General features: G+C 38.9%; 2 protein-coding genes and 1 long non-coding RNA gene across 5 annotated transcripts in view; 1 reads left to right on the top strand and 2 right to left on the bottom strand.

Moving 5' to 3' along the window:
* LOC125803012 (uncharacterized) lies at positions 1–2,223 on the bottom strand. Its single transcript, XR_007440066.1, has 2 exons — positions 2,142–2,223; positions 1–269 (listed from the first exon to the last, which is right to left on the bottom strand). It is a non-coding gene; the product is annotated as an uncharacterized LOC125803012 (long non-coding RNA).
* Positions 2,028–5,179, top strand: c7h10orf53 (chromosome 7 C10orf53 homolog). Of its 2 annotated transcripts, XM_007249483.4 has the most exons (3): positions 2,028–2,193; positions 2,384–2,503; positions 4,385–5,179. In XM_007249483.4, the coding sequence occupies exons 1-3, from the start codon at positions 2,100–2,102 to the stop codon at positions 4,459–4,461; spliced, it is 291 nt and encodes a 96-aa protein (XP_007249545.3). In that variant the 5' UTR covers positions 2,028–2,099; the 3' UTR covers positions 4,462–5,179. The 2 variants fall into 2 exon arrangements, 1 of the variants encoding a protein (XP_007249545.3); XR_007440065.1 differs by lacking the exon at positions 4,385–5,179 and having other exon boundaries at positions 2,137–2,271; positions 2,384–2,483.
* ogdhl (oxoglutarate dehydrogenase L) overlaps positions 5,005–21,447 on the bottom strand; it is a 23,631-nt gene continuing 7,188 nt past the window's right edge. For both annotated transcript variants that reach the window (XM_007249482.4, XM_015605858.3), the window contains exons 6-23: positions 21,105–21,259; positions 20,133–20,279; positions 19,957–20,047; positions 19,674–19,853; positions 16,840–16,968; positions 16,540–16,719; positions 16,253–16,405; positions 14,423–14,525; positions 14,208–14,336; positions 13,467–13,617; positions 11,302–11,429; positions 10,009–10,187; positions 9,353–9,424; positions 8,572–8,697; positions 7,927–7,999; positions 7,672–7,835; positions 5,678–5,832; positions 5,005–5,592 (exon numbers count right to left, since the gene is read on the bottom strand). In XM_007249482.4, the coding sequence (XP_007249544.3) occupies positions 5,469–5,592; positions 5,678–5,832; positions 7,672–7,835; positions 7,927–7,999; positions 8,572–8,697; positions 9,353–9,424; positions 10,009–10,187; positions 11,302–11,429; positions 13,467–13,617; positions 14,208–14,336; positions 14,423–14,525; positions 16,253–16,405; positions 16,540–16,719; positions 16,840–16,968; positions 19,674–19,853; positions 19,957–20,047; positions 20,133–20,279; positions 21,105–21,259 (2,439 nt within the window). In that variant the 3' untranslated portion in view covers positions 5,005–5,468. The remainder of the gene's footprint in view (positions 5,593–5,677; positions 5,833–7,671; positions 7,836–7,926; positions 8,000–8,571; positions 8,698–9,352; positions 9,425–10,008; positions 10,188–11,301; positions 11,430–13,466; positions 13,618–14,207; positions 14,337–14,422; positions 14,526–16,252; positions 16,406–16,539; positions 16,720–16,839; positions 16,969–19,673; positions 19,854–19,956; positions 20,048–20,132; positions 20,280–21,104; positions 21,260–21,447) is intronic.

Here is a 21,447-nt window from a genome sequence, read left to right on the forward strand (position 1 = left end):
ACCAATCTATTTGTCAAATAAAGAATCACTATGCAGCACAATCTGGCATGGCTACGAATAGTTTTGGGCTACATCTGTGTACTGGCAGATGTAGGCTCTAAACTACAGGTTCCACATGGCATTGCTGAATATGATGTTGGAATTTGCAGATCTGGTGGCTGAGGTGAGAAGGCGCAGGTGTCAGGCACACATTGGACCAGTAAAAGTAGAGATTTTGTGGTGAAGTCTGTCACATTTCTGCTGGATTCAGAAGCCATCTGTTAAAGGAACTGTTAGAATTAGCTTAAATATCTAGTGAGTGGTGGTGGATAAGAAGGGCTGAGGTTGGGTGATTATGATTAAAAGGTGTAACAGAACAGTCCGTCACTATAGATAGAAAGTTAAATAGCATTATTTTATATCAAGGGTGCCGGATTCACAACGGCCATTATGGCCAATGCCTGTTCTCGTAAATAAACAGCAAAACTTCATTTGGCTTAAGTGAATCTTCTGAGAGCAGGTGAAATGAACTCTGATAGTGTCCTAAAAACATATCACACCCCGCAGAACCTTTTCTACACAGAGCTTTAAGACACAGAGGTAAAACACCTTCAGCTGCAGAACATTAACTCCTCAGGTGCCTCAGAGAGAGCAGCTTCACTTCAGCCTGGACTCCATTCACACTACCAGTCAGGGTTGCCAGGCCCAACAAAAATATCAAAGTCAGTCTAAAACCCACCCTTCAGTAGCCTAATCTAGACCAAAATATTCAGCTCTGAAAAAAAAAAACGGAGACCATCAAAAAACAAGCGTAACTGCTTGATTTTTTTGCACCAGGAGTGGCATAAATTTATCCAAAAGCAGTGTGTAAGACTGGTAAAGGAGAACATGCCAAGATGCATGAAAACTTATTAAAAACCAGGATTATTACACCAAATACTGATTTCTGAAATCTTAAAGCTTTATAATATGATTTTTTTTGTTTGTTTTCTTTGCATTACTACATCTTTTTTTGTAACTTCATTACTTCATTTTGACTCAAATTGTCTATATTTCTATTTGGAATGTGAGTGAAATGCATTTCCTCAGAAATCATTTTGTATTTCGTTCCCCTGTCCTACCCATTCATTCATGCTCATCAGTGGAACTTAATTTCAAGATGACGGCATGCAGAGATGCATGGCCAATGCGTGTGTGTGGGCTTTGGCTAAAAGTGCTGTATTCTATAATTCTGAGGGTGAACAGGTTCAGCAAAAGTTGGTACTCGTTATACACCACTGAGGTTGTGTCGTAATTTTGTATTCGGTGACATGTTGTTTATGCCCATATTTGCGGTTCCGTGCCTTAGCGGTTCAAGTGAATGGGAAATTTTAGTGGGTTTTTTAAAAACTTGCCTCTATCACATTCTATAGCACTCTCCGCTGTAGCATTAGCTTAAAGCTAGCATTTTTCTTATTACGACTCTTAAACGATCTTGTAATTCAGAGGATCCAGTGATGTTCAGGAGTAAAATGTACACAGAATAAAACGTACAGGGATCTAAACAGATTTATTTACCACAGAATGTGATAGAGGCGAGTTTTTGAAAATCCTATAAAATTTCCTCATAGGAAGTTGCCAGGTTCGCGGTATTCCCGCCAAATTGGGCTTGTTTAAAAAAAAACAGCCGCGGGTAAAAATTGAGGGGTGGCGAGTGCGTTTTTTGGACAACTTTTACAGAAAAAAATTACAGAAGATGCCAAAAATAAAGACAAAAAGTGGGTGTTGCCTTGAATGTTACATCCTTGGAAGAAGCAGGAGGACTAATTGTGTAACTATTAAATAAGGTTATAATATAACTATAGTAGTATATAGTTATAATATAACTAATAAAACACAAATGTTACAATATTATTAATGATAAGTCGTACACTGATAGTTGTTTTGCCATTTGCTTTAAATGTGTGACAGACATATTTTTGGCTAGTTTAAACTTCTAAAGGGAGGGTTTTAGACTGACTTTTGGCTGGATATTTTTGTTGGACCTGGCAACCCTGGTTGCTAGGAACACAGAGCACGGGCCGCGTCGCCCGGGTGTCTGTGTACACTAGCGGACAACCAGCTTGGTGATTTTCAGCACTATGCCCCAGAATTCACTGGTAATTATTCGGTATGGTCCTTACGAGTCGTGTGGTGTTGTTGACTACAGGACGTTTCGTCTGGACGGCCTCCGAGGTGACACTTTTCATTAGGACGTGGGTCTGCGCGCGGTTTAACGCTCCTAGCTATCTGTGGAAATATCACTTAGCTAACGTTAGTTTCAGGACTTTTGGCAACCAGTACTTACCTTCTCTATTACACACAGCGTATCGTGCGGTATAAGTTGGCTTACCTAACGTGATTCTGCTGTGTTTTTCTCCTGTAGCGGCTCTGAAAGCCTGTGGTTACTCTCCTGTCCTGGAGAAAACACCAGAATGGAACCAAGTGGAGCTTGTGGTTAATGGAGAAATCGTGTATAAATGCAGCATTAAAGATCTGGAATTCGGTAGGTTAATATCCTAACTTCCAGAACTTTTTTTTAACTATCCAAAACATGCACTAATTCACTCCTGCTACCAACACTCATTGCTGTTATTTTTTATGTTTTGAGTAACAGGGATGAAAGTAACAGGAATGAGTTTTTAGCATAGAATTAGCAAAAACAAGAAAAGTATCTAAATGGCAGCTATGCTAATAGCATGAGGACATTGAGCACATTGTAGAAATTTTCCTTAACATTTGTATTGTAAAAATAAACCAATAAAATCTAAGAATTAATTTATGTAACAAGTGTTGAGATTTACCTCCTCAGTCATAGTTACAATAAGATCAAATACACAGAAAAACAAATGAGAGAACTTTTTTTCCCCCCATGATCTTCAGAATAACACACTGATGTCACTTCCTGTTGTAGATGTGACTTGTAAAATGTTCCAGATGTTTCAGATGGGATAATGTTTATGGTGACAGCAGGAATGCGTAAAACCCAGGGACACAACTAAAATGTTTATTTTAGCTTAATTATTATGGATTTATTATGAAAACAATATTTTTAAAGCATATATGGGATTTGGGGTAAAAATTATAGTTAGAGAGTGGGGATAAGAACAAGCAAAAGGTACAAGGTAAGAAATTATATATATTTTTAGTGTTATAAGTAGTTTTTTATTAATGTTTTAATTGCATATTTTACTTTTGCAGTTAGGTCAATGTACAAGACATTGTTTAATAATAAAATGTATTTTAAAGTTATTTTGTGTGCACATTATACATGTAATTACCTGGGGACAGAAATGGCATCCATTCGGTGGAATGGCCATTATACTAAACCCACTATCGGCAACTGAATTAATTTACTAATATTTTGCTGCACTTATCCCAGCCCACTAAGAATGTGTTGTTAAATAATTTAAAAACATGGCCACATAATTTAGTATTATATAGAATTTAGAAATAGCTACAATCTAAAAAAAATACTGATCATGTTGTTAGTTTCCCCACCTAACCTAGAATAAATTATTGAATAATTTGCAAATACAACCAATTTTACTATTATACAACACTGCCTGGCCCCAAAAAAATTGCCACCTGGATTTAACTAAGCAAATGCTCTGAGGTTGCTGCAGTTGGTCAGGTCTAGGTTCAGTAACAGTGTGTGCTGAAAGAATGAGGTCAGCTGACTACCTGAATATATTAAATAAAGACCAAGTTATTCCATCAAAAGATTTTTTCTTTCCTGATGGCACGAACATATTCCGAGATGACAATGTTAGGATTCATGGGGCTGGAATTGTGAAAGAGTGATTCAGGGAGCATGAGATTGTTATTTTCACACATGGATTGTTCACCACAGAGTCCAGACCTTAACCTCATTGAGAATCTTTAGGATGTGCTGGAGAAGACTTTGAGCAGTGGTCAGACTCTACCGTTATTAATGCAGCAAGATCTTACAGAAAAATTAATGCAACACTGGATTGAAATAAATCTTGTGACATTGCAGAAGCTCATTGAAACAATGCCACAGAGAATGTGTGCCGCAATCAAAGCTAAAGGCCATCCAATTAAATATTAGAGCGTGTAACCTTTTTTTTGACCAGGCAGTGTATATTCAATTACAAATAGTAAAAAAATAAATCGGCATTCCAAATACAGTTAAGTTAGCTGATGGACTACATATTCTTTAAATATTCAACTTGTATCAGTCAGTCATATTGCACCTAAAGCCAAAGAAATATAATTAATAATTATTTACCCTTCAAATTATACAATTTTTTACAAATACATAGTTCATTTGCAGTGTGTTTTATTGATCACAAATGTTTTAATTGAACTTGTGACTAAAAGTATGTTCAGTAATGTGAGATGTGTAAATTTCTTATTTTATTAGGTGGTGATGGAAAACTTGATCCACGGTGTCAAGAGGCTACACAAGCAGTAAAGAGTGCATACCAACAACAAATGTGACTGTGGATAAAACCACACACACAGCCCATTGTTTGTGATACTGACTTTATTACTTTATTGCTAAATAGCCTATTGCATAGAAGTAGTCAAGCCTGCATTCTGTCATTTGTGTGTGAATGAATGGTCTGCAAGATGTTTACCTAAACTACCAGTATGTAACAAATTAACTCTCTATCTTTTAACTATAAAGATATATATATATATATGTCTGAATTTACACACACTAGACTAACTAAACATCTATAATGATATATTATTCATTTTAATATAGAAACTACAGAATATTTGTATTATTGCTTTAATACACTCATGGTGATGTATAGTTTACTTCACCAGTGCTTAGATTTTATTCAAGTGCCCAGGATGCAAGTGTAATGACTTCTTTGGGATATGAAAGTGTTTTGTTTAAGGTAGTTTTTTGTTGATAAATCTTAACAAAATACAATCTAGTGTAATATATGATTTCGTAATGCATATTTCACACTTTCTTGTATGTTCCTGCTGTTGAACCTTCTAAAAAAAGAAAAAGTGTGTTTTGGTGGCAAAAAAAAAAATAGAATAATGCACAGCCACAGAGAATATTGCTACTTGTCGCTATGCCATCTGTTTGATGTCTCAGAATGAAGCCAGGTGTGACAGTAAGTAGAGAGAGAGATAAGGGAATAAGGATATGGCTTAGTCAGAAAGTGTTCATACTCCATAAAAAAACAACTGTGTGATGTGATCTCAGTGTTGACCTACAGTAAATACAATATATATTGCAGTTCACCATACTATGCTAATCGGTTTTCTTCTAAATTGTTCTCACGTCCTATGTTATGCTTAATATTACCTTACACAGTGCTTATTTGTTTTCTGCTAGGCTGCTAAATATGATTGCATAGATCATCTACATCTAAAAAAGTGAAAGCTCTATCTCTGAAGCTACAGGTGAGCTAGTAATGTGCGTTGAGAGCGAGGCATATATGAGGTCAAATCACTATATCTAAACAAAGCATAGAATAGTATCAAAAGCTCCTTCCCTCAAAGGCACTGAGGTCAAATGCGGTGTCCATGAACCTCTTGAGCTCTGCCAGGTGGGTGAACTTGTTTCCTGTGGCTGGGGCTGCAGCAGGGTCCCGACCAACGTACCTGAAAGAAAGAATGACTTTGAATCTTCTTTGCACACAAAGTGATTTACTGCTGCTGGCAATGGGTAACAGAGGATCACACTCACCATATTGGTTTCTTGTTGGACAGCACAGTGAGGAAGCGTGGTCTTACATAGTCATAATAACCCATGTTCTTATGCTCCTCCTGACACCAGATGAGCTCAGCATTAGGATGCTTCTCAACTTCAGCCTTGATGAGGTCAAAAGGGAATGGTGATATCTGAAAATATAGATATAAACAATAGTCAAAATTGTTAAATGTGAAAGCTAGTAAAATTTATTCATCCACATCTAAATATATATCCAAATGTTTGTTAATGTGTGTATATGTGACCTCATTTACAATATGCTGGTTTGTTGGTAAGTGCTTGACTTAAAATTAGCTCATTTTACAAGCATAAAATTGGTTTCTAAAAGTTTAACACATTTTAAATGATTTTTTTTTTTACAAAAGATCTATTTACATTTAACCAGTTTATAAAATTGTTTTTTTTTTGTGACTATTGGAATATTTACATCAGTTCAATAAATATCTAAGGAATAATCTATACACTTGATTGAAGTAAACATGTATACCAGTAATATATTTTCCCTACACTCACAAAAAAACTAATTCAGAATATATGTGACAAACTGTTAAATTGTATCCTTTTTTTCTATAAAGGAATTTACTAAATTCTTGCAATATGTCTCTGAGAAATATCACATTGCATGTAATTATGAACGTTTGGATTTCCAATATATCATGTATGCAGAGCAGACTGTCTACAGAACAAAGACTGAACGTGCTTCACGCAAAATGTGTGGGCTTTACCACTGAATTTCTCAAGCTATCAACTGCACAGTTGTTCCACTCACACTTTTTACCACATGCTTGGAGGAAAAGCACTACTTGCTGTGTGACTAAGCAGATAGCTGGCTGAATCCTTGCATGCTTTCTCAAAGGAGAAAGAGTGACCCCTATCATTCAACATCATCCCCTGGGAGAGTAACCAATTACAACCAGCCCAGACTCAAAGCACATGGTACAGCTCAGACTGGATGTAGCCACTACATTTTGAATAGTAGTCAAACCAGTGTGACCTGGTGCTCCCTTATAGGCAGAAACAGCTGGTGAGACAAAAGCTGGTTAGTGACGTTTTTTAGAACTTTTACAGAAAGCTTGTGAGGGCATTTGTAATATCTAATCACAAATAATAATGCAACATATAAAGGAGTAATGCCTGTAGTAGTTTGTCACATGCCACCAGTTAATCAAGAAATGTTCCCATACTCAGAGGGCTGATCTGTTTCACCCATTAGTCAGCCTGTGTAAGTATTGGCAACAGATTTTTTATTATAATTTTATTTCTATTTTTTTCTTAATTTTCTCCCTAATTTGCACAGCCAATTACTAAATCCACTCATTAGGACTCCCCCTATCACTAGTAATGCTCCAACACCAGGAGGGTGAAGATTAGCACATGCCTTCTCCGATATATGTAGAGTCAGCCACCTGCTTTTTGAACTGCTGCTGATGCAGTATTGCCGAGTAGCATCACAGCGCACTCGGAGGAAAGTACAGTGACTCGGTTCTGATACATCAGCTCACAGATGCCTTGTGCTACGGACATCACCCTTTGGAGTGATGGGGGGAGAGAGCGCCATCTACCCACCCAGAGAGAGCAAGGCCAATTGTGCTCCCTCAGGGCTCCGGTAGCTAATGGCAAGCTACATGAACAGGATTCAAACTGGCGATCTGCTGATCATAGTGGCAGCGCTTAGCCCGCTGGACCACTCGGAGCTGGCAGCAGTCCTCTCGTGTTGTTTTCCACTTGTGTTGTCCTGTCTGTTTTGGGATTTGATTGTCTAGTTAGTTTAAACTTCTAGTTATTTAACTCTCTGGGCTCACTAGGTTCTCAGATTATGATTCTGTCTTTCCCCTTGTCTGTTTTGGTTGCCTTGATACCAACTAGTTTTAATCTGATTTTCTACAAATGTGGAACCAGTGTGTCGGGAATCACAAATACAGCACATACTAATAACTACTACTACTATTCAACTCTTAAAGTTTCTCTACCTGTTCCAGTCGAACAATTGCAACCACATCTTCTAACTTGAGCTGTTTCCTCTCTTTTGCCAGCTCATAGTAGACTTTTCCAGTGCAGAAGATGACCCTCTTCACCTTGCTTGGATTTTTCGATGCAGAACCCTCATCTGGTATGATTCTTCTGAACTTTGTTTCTGCAAAATCAACAACATTTTTCTCTCTCTACATTTCCTACAATATGTGATAAGTTCAAACTGGGCTTATTTACATAATGTTCTGGCCCACCTGTGGTCATCTCATCAAAACTGGACCGGGCTTCAGGAAGCCTCAGCAAGGACTTGGGAGTAAAAATGATTAGCTGAAGAGACAAACAAGTACAGACTGGTGTCAGTCATACTAGGGCATAGCTTCCGCTCCTGCCTGTTCAACTTTAATAAAAGTGTGGAGTAAATAAACTTCTGACAGCTGCAAATCCAAACAAACCAATAAATTAAGAAGACTTTCGTACAAAGCAAACACCAGCGTCCCCAGGCGGCCCTCTTAATTTGTTCAGGAAGAGATTTTCTCATGCTCCACAAAGCACTGCATTTATCTGCAACTGGGGATCACTTTAGACAATTACTGTAGCAGAAAACCACAAGTGTGTGGGGAGCATCCAGAAACTTTAAGTTCACGCTGCTACATCTTAAGTTTTATACCCATCAGGACTGGCCCCATTGCTTCTGTTTATTACAGAACACAAAACTACAGCCACACTTCTCACATGGCTATGAACAGGCCACTTTTGGATTAAAATGTAAATTTATTTCAATATCATCTATAAACAAATATCCAGGTAATGCTGTGATTACACAGCTGCCGTAAAATGTAATAAATAAATAAATAAACACATTAATGAGTACACAAGAGAGGATGAGTGTCTACACTTACCGGCTTTCTGAATGGTAATAAGATCTGCCTCCTCAGCACATGAAAGTAGTTGGCAGGTGTTGAGCAGTTGACCACGATCCAGTTACAGTCAAAAAGCTGTTGGACCTCAAAGTCTCCAGTGAATTCCTTAATTAGAGGTAAATAAAACATATCCAATTAAAACTGGGCATTAATAATACATCACAAATTGCACTCCACATTCAGGTGTAATTTATAATGAACTCATTAATGATCCTTCACTGAATTTAATTGTCAAATATTTCTGTGATTTCCTTTAAGCCACAACATTATTTCGAGTTTACCTACTCATTTTAATGGCTATGTAATGTACAATTGGGATGTCGGTTTGTTTATGTAACATGTTTTTGTATCTCTATTGTTTGCATATTAAAATTACATGCCAATCAGTTGTCTCCCTCATTTTCACAAAAAAAAAAAAAATAAGTGACACACTGTATGTAATTTTTTAGCTGAAATTCACAGGATCCTTTTTTAAATTAATATTAACACAAAGGAAAAAAAAAACATTTCAAAGAACGGCAGCTGATCTAATGGCAGTCCCTCATGCAACATGAGGAAAGCTGAATGCAGTAGGATGAGTATGTTCTGCTCTTGCAAGAACTGCCCTTGGGAATGACAGTTGAGTACAAAAGCAAAAGACATTTACAATGGTCTCTTAAAGCATTAACTAAATGGGTAATCAGGGGAGCTCCAGCGAAGTGCTTACAGGTCAGAATCTCTGTGGCCATCAGCATGAACCATTATAGGAGGACCCACTCACCGGATAGCAATCAGGGTCATCCTTGCTCATCTGCAAGAAACGCTCAGGCCGTGCTGACGAGTGCTCTGGCCCCTGGTAATCACACACACACGTCAATCACATTTCAAGTTAAGTTAAAGAATTATAGCCTCATTTCCACAGGCTCTGACAAACCTTGAGTCATCACTATTGATCTGTATACAATTACTCTGCCTTAAAGAGAAAGACTAAAAGGAAAGAAAAAACAAGGCCACACTTTTTGTGCTTGAGGGGAGATTTGGTTCAGCAAGTCAGAATGCAGCTAACACAACCCACACACTAGAGAACTCCTAAAATAACAATTACATCCGTGTAGCTTGGCTGTAGCTTAGTAGGGCAAAGACAAAAATAACCCAGCAGCAATCTTTACTAATACATGATATTATTACACAGCCATCAAAAACGATTTCATAAGCTTGTGATACTGTAAATGATTCAGTTCTGTTCAGTGTTAATACATGCTATTATTGGCGTGCACTTAAAAACCCACAATAAGTTTGCTATTCTTGATTGTTTAAAAATAAAACAATAAAAAATATTCCTTCAAAAAAACGTATCCTATGAGTGGTTTATCAAGTTCACGCTACATTGTGTTGATAAAATAAGAAAAATAATGGCAATAGCACCAGTGCACCGACCATTCCCTCCATTCCATGGGGCAGAAGCAGGACGATGCCATTGTTGCGGACCCATTTGGCCTGACCTGAACTGATGAACTGGTCAATTATGCACTGTGCTGTGTTGTGGAAGTCCCCAAACTGAGCCTCCCAACACACAAGTGCACTGGGATTAGCCATCGCGAACCCCAGCTCAAAACCTGTTACAACACAAATATAAACCACAAATAACACGAATATTAAGGCTAATAATAAGAAGCATATAGTTTTCCTCTCCAACATTCCAAACGTGGTCCTACACAAGGTTCTTTGAGCTGTGCCTTAGAAGACCTATTTATGCAAAATAAATAAATAATTTTGAACCATTACATTACCTTATTTAAATCTTTAATGCGTTCTTCATTTACGCAGCATCTCTTTTACACAAATGGTTATTTATGAAACCAAAAATTATTATTCTATGGCATCTTTCAAACAAACATTTTGTAGCACCTTTATATTATATTTAAGTACAGCATAATACCTGACCTCTGAATTCTACTTTTTGGAATTGCTAGGAATATTTTTTCTATGTGTAACTAGTTCTAAACGATATGTATTTTTAGGGCTGAACTAATGATTGTTTTGATAATCAATTAATCTGTCAATTATTTTTTAAATAATTTTTAATTTGAAATTTTAATTTTAGAGTAATTGTATATAGTACACACAATCTACCATTATTTAAAATGAGTGTTTACATAAAGAATGAACTCATTAACAAAACATTGTTTTTATTATTATCATTAATAACACCACAACAGTGTATGTACCAGTAACGTAAATATACTTTTGGCTGTGACTCTCAAACACGCAATGGTAGAGATACCTTGGAAAAAGGCTTTAAAATTTAGGAAGTGAGTAATTGCACCCAGGTACAGGTGGCATTTGCAACACGGGGAGGCTAATTTCACCCCTTAATGTAAAACACAGAGAAACAAAGCTCCACTGTTCTAAAGCTCAATGCTGTGGGACGTATACACATCTAGCCCACACCTGGCATCAGGAATGGTGCCTAATTTATGTCCATCTGCTACAGTGAGTTCTATTCTACTGGCAATTCTCTACAGGAAATAAGCAAACTGTGTGCGCACATTTGTAGGTCTGTGCTAGCAATGGTTGCACAAAAACATTTGGACATATAGTGTAACATATCAGATGTGTGCAGCACTAATTAGTAATAAGTGCTACTGAAATATGAAACATTATGCTGTCCTTTTCTATTTTAAAACACTGGGAAAATAAACATAAATGTACTATTCAGTGGTTTCTCACCCAGAACTCCATACTCGGACAGAGAGCTGTTGCACACAGTGTAAGGGGCTTGGTCCGGCCATAGATGGTTCATTGGGACACAAAACCGCTTGTCCACCTCCTGGTCATGCAGGACATGATGACGGTGACTGTAGGGTCAAAGTGCAAGAAAAGAAAGGTGCAAGAAAAGAAAAAGCAAACATAAGGATAATGAAAAAGGTAAGGAGATCAGAGGGCATTATCCAGATCTGTGCATAATCGTTCAGTCTTTTAATTAAGCACTTCAAACAAATAATCATACATCAGCCATTTTTTCCTTTTTAAATTTGGATCATTTTTTTACATTACAAATCTAAAATGTGCTTTTATATATAGAGCAGTGTCTAACCCCAACCTCTGGCTCTTTCTCTCCGTCCAGAGTTAGAGATGGAGAGAGGCAGAAGAAAGGGAAAGTGATAGGAGTTAAGACTAGAGACATGATGTGTTTTGCTAGGTCACTCGGATGCGATGTTTAAATCAGTCTTCAAGTCCGATTCAATGAGACAAGCATTTAAAATCCCTCAAACATCACGGTAATGATGCTGCTGGGGTGCAGCCACAGTCAGACTCAGAAGACTACGCACTTATTGAATAACAACTGAATGTCAGGTGGCTGCAGAGAGAGAGAGAAGGAAAGAGAGAGTGAGAGAAAACTAGAGTTTAACTAGATAGAAGTGACTTCACAGAAAATTGAACATGCTCCATTGTCTTTTGTAGTTACTCTAATCCATCTAATATTATGTAATAGGGAATATATGGTCCGGGTGGCCCTTTAGCTTCTCTTCATTGTCTTCTCCTCCATTAGGCACACATGGTTCTCTCGGAGAATGAATGAATCAGAGTAAATCACATTATTAGATAACAGTGTGAAGAGTGTAGCCAAGGCAAAAAAATAAACACATACACACACAAAAAGGAAATTATCTGTAATTGGAGGCCGTTTGTATTCTTTTAATCACAGCTGCAACTCCAAAGTGGCTCTTTGTGCTTCTGAGCGTTTGCCCTATGAGGTAACTGTGGAAACACAGAGACTGGTGGAGGTAAACACAGTCTCCTCCCCTTGGCTACATCAGTCAAGAGCCTGAAGCACAGGACAAATACATTCACAAGCACCGCTGACTGAATCAATTACTCATAGCCATTAAGTCTCTAGGTAATGACTGTAGGAGCAGCAGACTGGAGCAAGGCGATATGTTCCCTTCCCTGGCCTCTGCAGGAGGCTGGCAGAAAGCAGGGTGGCACGGGATGCTAGCACCAGCCCACAGACAGTGCACATCAATAAACAGACTTACGAGACAGCATCTGTTTTCTCTTGACTAACAGCAGTTTCTCCTGGATACATTCTGCACTAACGCCTGCATCTTCTGAAGCAAAGACAAAACCAGTGGACAGGGTCCATTCAGGAAAACGAGACATGGAGCATTAAATGGTAAATGATGCTGTACGCTGTGCAGTAAAGTGGGGAGGCAGAATTTTGAGTTAGTATGTCTCTGAGACTGGCAGTCTCACTTAGAGGCAACAAACAACAACAAGCTGGCTGACAGAGTCCCTCTCGCAAGACTTAAATGAACAGACGTGGGACTGTGTGTGTGTCTGTGTTTTAGTCCTTCTGTGGGGCGTCGTCAAACGGGTTTCCTTCAGCGTCAAAAGAAGCAGTACCGTGACAACACCATGTGGGCATCTATCTCAGTCCCAGGAGACTCTGTCTGAGACAGACTGACGTCACCTGTCACTGTACAGACATTAAATGAAGCTGCGCTGCAAAGATCCTTTACAGAGAGGGTGTCAGTCCGCTGTTCTGAATGAACAAGCAGTTGGATCATTACATCTATCAGTTTCATTAAGCAAAAGATTACAAGCACAGATTTCTGTCCTCAAGGTATTAGAACACCCATGTTAACATATACAGTGCCCCCTATATAAAAAAAAAATAATAATTGATATGTCTGTGTACTCCACACTTTAAATGTGCAAATCAAACCAACTGAATGTTGATTTTCACAGACACGGCTCTCGTCCTCCTGTTAAACAACTACAGACCCCAAAGGTTTTATAAGCTCAGAAGCAGGCCTATCGGTTAGAAGCCTTTGTATTTAAGGGTATAAATGCTTTTACAGCATGTTGGTGCACTGTATTATCATTCCTACCTGAAGGTTCCTCTCTCCACATCCTGTCCACTCAGTCTCACATGGATCCCATCCTTCAGCAGGGAGCCAAAAGCCATATACTCTGCCAGAGCCCAGTCCACTGTACGTTTACTAATCATGTCAGACCGGCCTCGTAAGATCCTTGACAGTCCTGGAACATGACATATATAAAGAAGACCGTTAAAAGTATTAATGCTGCTTTTGTTGAAGTTACTGTCTCTACTCAGGGAAGGCATTTTACTAAATTTTGGGAAGATTTGATTAAATTCAGCATCAAGATGTAAGTGAGGTCAGGACGTTGGGTGAACACCACCCCACCTTATCCCAGAAGAATTGGATGGAGCCCTACCATTCCAAAGAACACAGTTCCACTCCTTTACAGCTCAATGCTGATTTTTTTTATTTTTATAAATGTACTTACTTTTTACTGACTTGTGACTGGTAACTTGCTTTGTGCTTACAGAAAGTACTAAAAATACGTTATCTGAATTGGTTGGCAGTTAAGGTGATTAGGCAGATGTGAGCGGATTTACTTCAATGGTCTGAGTGAAACACACCTTTCCTTAGGACCATTCTCTCTGATAGAGTACTGAGTACTGAAATATTCCAGCATGCCAAGAACACCAGTCTCGCTGAGCTTAAGCTAATCATCCACAGCAGCACCATCACCATTCAGTACTTTACACTTTGGGATGTACGCCACTGCATTATCTGATGAACTGAATCAAATCTGAGGCTCACCACTGTGAATGGAAAAGTCCTGCAGAGGGACAGAGCTGGCAGTCTTGCCAATGTGCTTCAGGACTTCCTCGTTTAGTCCAGTAGGAGGATAGCTCATCCGCTTGGGTTCACCCTCAATTGTGAAGAAGTCTAAACAGAAAAGCAGAAAACACATTATCTTAAATCTACTGATATCTAATTATTTAATGCACATGGATAAAAGGGAAGAGCAGTACTTGGCCAGGGTGAGTCGAGCCAGTGGCGGATGTGTAGGATCTTCTCGTCTTTGGAGCTGGTGTACGCTTCTTCACAGATTTTGTCATATTTAGCCACTTCCTCCTGTAAAGGGTTATCAGATGGTTGGTTGGTTGGTTGAGTTTAACGCCACATCAGCTCGTCAGCTATTTTGTGGCAGGATAGGTATTGTTTATTCACAAGGTTCTATGATCTCATCCTTAGATGTGGACTCTTAGGTTGGTAACAGTTAAAAAGGTCAGTACTTTGTTTGCATTGTCTTTGTTGAAAATGTCCACTAGTGTATCTGACAGGCAGATTTTTTGTTTTGTAGATAAGTATTTTGGGCATTCGGTTAATATATGTTTTATAGTAATAGTTCGTTGGCACACATCACAATGTGGGGGTCTTTCGCCCTTCAGTAAAAAGGAGTGCGTCAGTCTGGTGTGGCCAATGCGGCATCTTGAGTAAATGACTTGATCCCATCTATTGTCTACATACGTGTTGGTGACATGATCAATTTTGGGATTGAGCTCGTACAGTTTGCTGTTTATTTGGGCGTTCCATTCGTTTTGCCACTTCTCATTAATGTATTTGTGAATTAGGGCCTTCATGTCTGTTGGTGGGAGTTTGCAGTTCGCTGTTTCGGCCTTTGATGGTCTTCTTGCTACCTGGTCTGGTTATCAGATGGATATGCAACAAAATTAATATTTGGTCAGATGGCCAAATACCAAAAATATGTTTATTTTGCAGTTTGACTTTTTTTTGCCACTTTTTTGCTGGATACATGAAAGAGTCTAAATGTAGTTGTCTTGCTTTTCAAAGACAATGCAACTTTAAAAATAACAATTTACAATTATTTACTCAACACTTTAATTTATGTGAGTAGAACGTAAAACCTGGTGTTTGTTGGCTGCCATGTTTGCTGGTCTGATATGCACTGTTGCCTGGGACTTGGGAAGACTACTAAATAATATTATTTAATATGACTAAACCAGTCAGTGCCCAGTATAAATTATTACTTTTTTCAATTATTTAGCCAAATATCGAAATGTTTTGTAATTTTCCCACAAACAAATTCTCCCCAGTTACCAATATTAATTCACATGTACTGTTTTGATGACGTACCCACATAACCCTCCACCCTTTTTATGAAGAAACAGAAGAACATGACACATTTGTGACAAACGATCTATTAGAAATGGCACCTACAGTGCTATGGTGTACAGAAAACAGTGAGCTTCAAGTCACAATTTGTTCTCTAAGTGAATTCCCCTGAGCTATGGCAGTGAGTGGAAAGCGACAGGGACGCGGTTGTAAATAAAACGAGCTGTCGCTGGGCCAGACAGAATGTCAGCTATAGCCGCTGGAAGGATGGCTATGTCCAAGCTTTGTGGTTCCTACAGCAACTCTAACTGGAGGTGGGGGGCTGAGGGGTTGATATGAGTTTGTGGAAACAGCAGCCGGAGTGAATTGGTGGAGCACAGTACAAATGTGGCATCAGCAGAGCGAAAAGACACCGCCTGAACAGCTGAAAACACCCTTCATCAACTGTCAGGATACACACACACATACGCAAAGGGAAAGCAATCATTCACTAATGACCTATAAAAAAAAAAAAAAAAAAAAAAAAAAAAAACATTATAAACAAGGTATAGGCTACACATAAACTGCATGCTATACAGAGTTATACAGAGACACACTGTGATTTAAACATATTTGCAATTTACTATTTAAAAAAAAAACAACACTCTTGAAAGACTGGACAATATACAATATTATATTGACCAAAAAAAAGAGAAAGCATATAAAAATTTTTTCAAGACACAAACCTCAAACTCCTGCAGAGTAACCACTCCCTCAGAGATAAGCTTGTCTGCATATTTCTTCAGTACATGCTCTTGCTTGCGAATCTGCTTGTACATGAGAGGCTGAGTAAACATGGGCTCATCCATCTCATTGTGCCCAAAGCGTCGGTAACACACCTGCAATATATAACATCATTCATGAATTATGTTTAAAATATTGTCTTTTTTTACAATCCTAACAATACAATACAATACAAAACAATAGATCTGCTTTTCCAGGTTACCCTTAAACATTTTAGAAGTTTACCTACCAGGTCAATGACCACATCCTTGTTAAAGGTGCTTCTCCATTCTGCAGCCACTCTGCACACATGCATCACAGCCTCAGGGTCATCTGCGTTGACATGAAAGATTGGTGCATTGACCACGCGAGCCACGTCAGTGGGGTAAGGAGAAGAGCGTGCCATTCGTGGATCAGTGGTGAAACCAATCTGACAACAATGGACACAGATAATCAATATATATATTGTCAGATATATATATAAATCTAGCTTCAGTATGAAATCAGTAAAAGATGATATCTATTGAAAGATCTGAATCTTAATTTTTACCTGATTGTTGACAACAACGTGTATGGTGCCCTGAGTGGTGTATGAGGGGAGTTCACTAAGATGGAATGTTTCATAGACCACTCCTTGACCAGCAAATGCTGCATCACCATGCATCAGAATCGACATCACCTTTAAGAGATCAGATGGGAAAAATCCTATTGAATTATCACTTACTGAGATAAGGGGACCATGCTTTGACTTTGATAAAGATCTACACTCGAAAAACAACTTTTATGCAAAAATTGCATATGTATTATCTCCTTGTGATTATGTACAGGTGCTGGTCAACGAATTAGAATAATTTGAAATAGTGCAATCATGAAATTCTTTGAATGCATTTTTTGTGCAGAAAGCAAATCAGGTGTTCACCGCACCTGTCCTACTCGTTAGACTAATCACAGAACTCGAATTTGCTCAGCTGAGCTTTCCAAAAGGCCCATTTAGGCCATTTAACTGTGACACTGTTGTTTTATTGAATTAGAATAATGGAGAAACCGTTTCATTGAATTAGAATAAATGCTCGAATTTTTGTTTTCTGTGAAGAGTGTTCACTGTGCAGTATAAAGTCAGGGTTGAGTAGAATTTCTAAGTTGTAAAATCAATCATGGGTAAGCAGCGCGACCTCTCAACCGGAATAGTGGCTCAAATTCAAGCCCTTCGCCAACAAGGCTTGACCCAAACTAAAATTGCTGAGCAGCTCGGCATCAGCCAGTCTTCCGTCTGCAAAGCTCTCAAGAAAAACTGCAGCAAGCGCACCAACTGTTCCGGCGTCCGAAAAACTTCTGCTCGCGACAACAAGCAGCTGAGAAAGATCGCAGTCAGCAACCGGTTCAAGTCCACTTCCGAGCTCACCGACTTGTGGAACAAGCAGACCGGCGCTGACGTCTCCAGATCAACCACTTACCGTCGTCTGCGCGAACTCGGCTTCAAATCTCGCGTTCCAGCAGTAAAACCGATGCTGAACAAGAAACAAATGGAGAAACGGCTGAAGTGGGCCAAAGAACACGGCGAGTGGACTGCTGAAGACTGGCAGAAAGTGGTCTTCAGTGACGAATCACGCTTCTGCATCTCCTTCGGTGACCAAGGTCCTCGTGTCTGGCGTCGTGGTGGCGAAACCTACAACCACGAGTGCGTGAAAAGATCCGTCAAGTTTCCCCAGAGCGTTATGGTCTGGGGATGCATGTCCGCTCGAGGTGTAGGGAAACTCTGCTTCCTCAAGAAGACTGTCAATGCTGCCGTATATCAAGATGTTCTGGAAACGTTCCTGATTCCGACTGTTGAGGAACAGTTCGGCGAAGAAGACTTCATATTTCAACAGGATCTTGCACCGGCTCATGCGGCAAAGTCGACCAAAGATTGGTTCACTAAAAAACAGCTTGAAGTTTTGGCATGGCCGGCCAACTCGCCTGACCTCAATGTCACTGAAAACCTTTGGGCCATCGTCAAGTGGAAAATTCCCGACAGAAAGCCTACTACGCTGGACCAACTGAAGCAGAACATCGCCACTGCCTGAGAAGTTGTGAGTGCGGAAACTTGCGACAAGCTGGTCAAATCGATGCCGCGGAGACTTCAGGCAGTCATACAAGCCAAGGGGGCAGCCACAAAATACTGAGAAAGTGATGATTGTAATTATAATAAAAATTATTAATTCAATTAATTGAATCTAATTCAATGAAACGGTTTCTCCATTATTCTAATTCCATAAAACAACAGTGTCACAGTTAAATGGCCTAAATGGGCCTTTTGGAAAGCTCAGCTGAGCAAATTTTTTTCCAGGTAACGAGTTCTGTGATTAGTCTAACGAGTAGGACAGGTGTGGTGAACACCTGATTTGCTTTCTGCACAAAAAATGCATTCAAAGAATTTCATGATTGCACTATTTCAAATTATTCTAATTCGTTGACCAGCACCTGTACTATGTATTATACTAATATTTATTTTATCTAATTATTCTAACTCACAAAGTACATACTGTATATAACTCACAGTGGGTGAATTATAATTAAAGCAAAGCCTCCACATGGTAGTTTGCCTTAACTCAATTAGTGACCTAATAAATAATTATTAGAACATTAGAACATATTTCAGATCAGCAAAAAAAGTGAGACAAATGAGACAGTTATTTTAGTTTTTAATGTTTCATTTGTATTATTTGTATTAGTGTATTAGCACTGCAGCTCTGTGTCAAGATTTAAGGAAATTATTACTGTAAAAAGTAACAGTGGTCCTCCCCAGGTCCGCTTAAGTCTGCCTTTAGATGATGCCTGCAATATATGCATCTATAGTGCATGAGTTCTTTAAAGCACCAGCATTATGTATTGCCTTATGGCGTCATGTGTTGGCAATGTGTTGCCTTCTAGCTCTGGTTACAATATTTTACAAACTGTAACAGTTTTATGCATGTTCAGGTCATGTGACAGCTGCACAGTCTGTATGTTTTTACTGCAGCTTTTTATTGCGATTAAGAATATTTGTTACTAATAATTTAACAGAGGCAATAAAACTGTATTCCACACTGTTGTGGTAAAACTTTGGTAATTAATCCACAGTTTACATGCATCCTGGACTGTGGGGGCTGTTGTTTAACATGATTGATTTGTTTTAAAAAATCTGCCAACAGTGTTAAAGTGCTTTTATCTCAACTTCAGTTCAATCCAATCTGATATGTGAACTTGAAATAGCACCAGTAATGCTCCAGTTAAGGGAGAAAGAACTATATTTCACAAACCATTATGAATCTTATCTTCTCTTTTTGTGGCAGCTCTTATTTTGTTCTGTTCAATCCTAAAATAGATACATTCCTTTCAGCACTTTGCTCACTTGACAGCCGTTACCTTCTTCCCCTCTGTGTCTCCTCTGTAGAACTGCTCTGCTTTGGTTTTGCCCTGCACTACAGGGTCCACTGCCTCAAGGTGGGAGGGGTTAGCCATGAGAGACAGGGTGATGTCCTTATCCGTCTCCCGGTTGATCCGCTCGTGATACATACCCAAGTGATACTTCACATCTCCTGAGCCCTGTGGAAAACAACACATTGATATTCATGTACAAGTCACACCATTCATGCAAAAAAATGTATGGCATCAGAGGTCATTTTAGATCATATAATCACCGATATACCTCATCTGCAGCTTCAAGTTTGGGATCAAACTGGCAGAAAATCTGATCCAGATCTTTCCGAACAACATTAGCCAGCACGTTCAGCCGACCTCTGCAGTAGAGACAGTGTTACTGCTGTTGATAAGAGCTCATAAAAGAGAACGAGAATAAATGGAGTAAAGGTGATGTAAGCCTACCTGTGAGGCATGCCCATGATCACGCTCTCTATACCGGCTGCACTAGACTTGTCAATGATCATCTTCAAGGCAGGAATTAGAACTTCACAGCCTTCAAGGCCAAAGCGCTTCTCTGAAGACCATTTACGGGCCAGGAAATCCTCAAACCTGCACCATCAGCATGAGTAGGAACAGCATTGAGTATAGAGATAGAGTCCACCAGGAGTGGCTTTAAGTTATCCAAAAGCAGTGTGTAAGACTGGTGGAGGAGAACATGCCAGGATGCATGAAAACTGTGATTAGAAACCAGGGTTACTCCACTAAATACTGATTTCTGAAACTTTAAAACTTTATGAATATGAACTTTTCTTTGCATTATTTGTTTTTTAAAAACAGTGACTGCCCTCATGACCTATGTGCGTGTAAAATTAATTTTTCACTTGAAAGTGACTAAATATTTTAAATATTCTGGCTAACAGTTGGACCATGTTAGTCGCAATGCTAAAAGTTGGGCTTAGCAGGGTTTGAGCCGGGATGCTAACTGACACAGCAGGAGGAGGGAGGTGTGACTGACTGTGAAGCATTTGTTTTGCTTTGAGATGCTGGTGCTCTAGTGCTACATCTACAGGAAGGAACTGCATTACGTTCTTTTAAAAAACGTAAAACAGAAGGTTTAAAACTTTGTTACTAAAATACAATTTTAAAGGAAACAAAGATTATATACTGTATGTGCTATACAGTGAATAACTATTTTTATCTCACTTAAAAAGTGGAAGTGGACTGGGGTTGGGTAACTCAAATGTCCTGCAATTAACAATAGAGTGCCGTGATTTCAACAGTTGATAGTGCTATGTAGCTCTTGGTTTAACTTGTGGTTCAACCTCCTAAGAAAAATGTCACAAAGGAGACACTGAGGCCCACTGAGATCAATCATTCAAACATCACTTTGATTTTAATGATGCTACACCATTTTACTGTTCAGCATTTACTGACCGTGTTGAACGCACCAGCCTGGCCAGCAGTGTCCTCTTCTCTTTTTCAGTGAATTTCATGATGCCTGGACTTTCAAACTTTTGCCTGATCCACTGACACTGCTCTACGTTGTTTATGAACATGAACTCCACACCAATATGACCACAGTATGAAGTCTGTCAAACACAAACACATACAACATATAAACCAAGCGGATTTCAGACATTTAGTGCTTCAGATGTGACCAGCTTTCAAATACTGTTAAATTTACCATAAAACAGAAAAATAGTTAATATGGCACTAAATCACATGATGCCACAGCGTATGTATTAAAGCTGTAAAGCCTTTAGATCAATGCTAAATA

Source organism: Astyanax mexicanus, chromosome 7, assembly GCF_023375975.1.
Source record: "Astyanax mexicanus isolate ESR-SI-001 chromosome 7, AstMex3_surface, whole genome shotgun sequence".
Classification (NCBI taxonomy): Eukaryota; Metazoa; Chordata; class Actinopteri; order Characiformes; family Acestrorhamphidae; genus Astyanax; species Astyanax mexicanus.

Bases quoted from the DNA above. Each gene is read 5' to 3' on its own strand.
- c7h10orf53 (XM_007249483.4), top strand. From the start codon at position 2,100: ATGCCCCAGAATTCACTGGTAATTATTCGGTATGGTCCTTACGAGTCG. The intron at 2,194-2,383 runs GTGACACTTTTC...TTTCTCCTGTAG, and splicing joins TCGTCTGGACGGCCTCCGAG to CGGCTCTGAAAGCCTGTGGT. The intron at 2,504-4,384 runs GTAGGTTAATAT...TTATTTTATTAG, and splicing joins CATTAAAGATCTGGAATTCG to GTGGTGATGGAAAACTTGAT.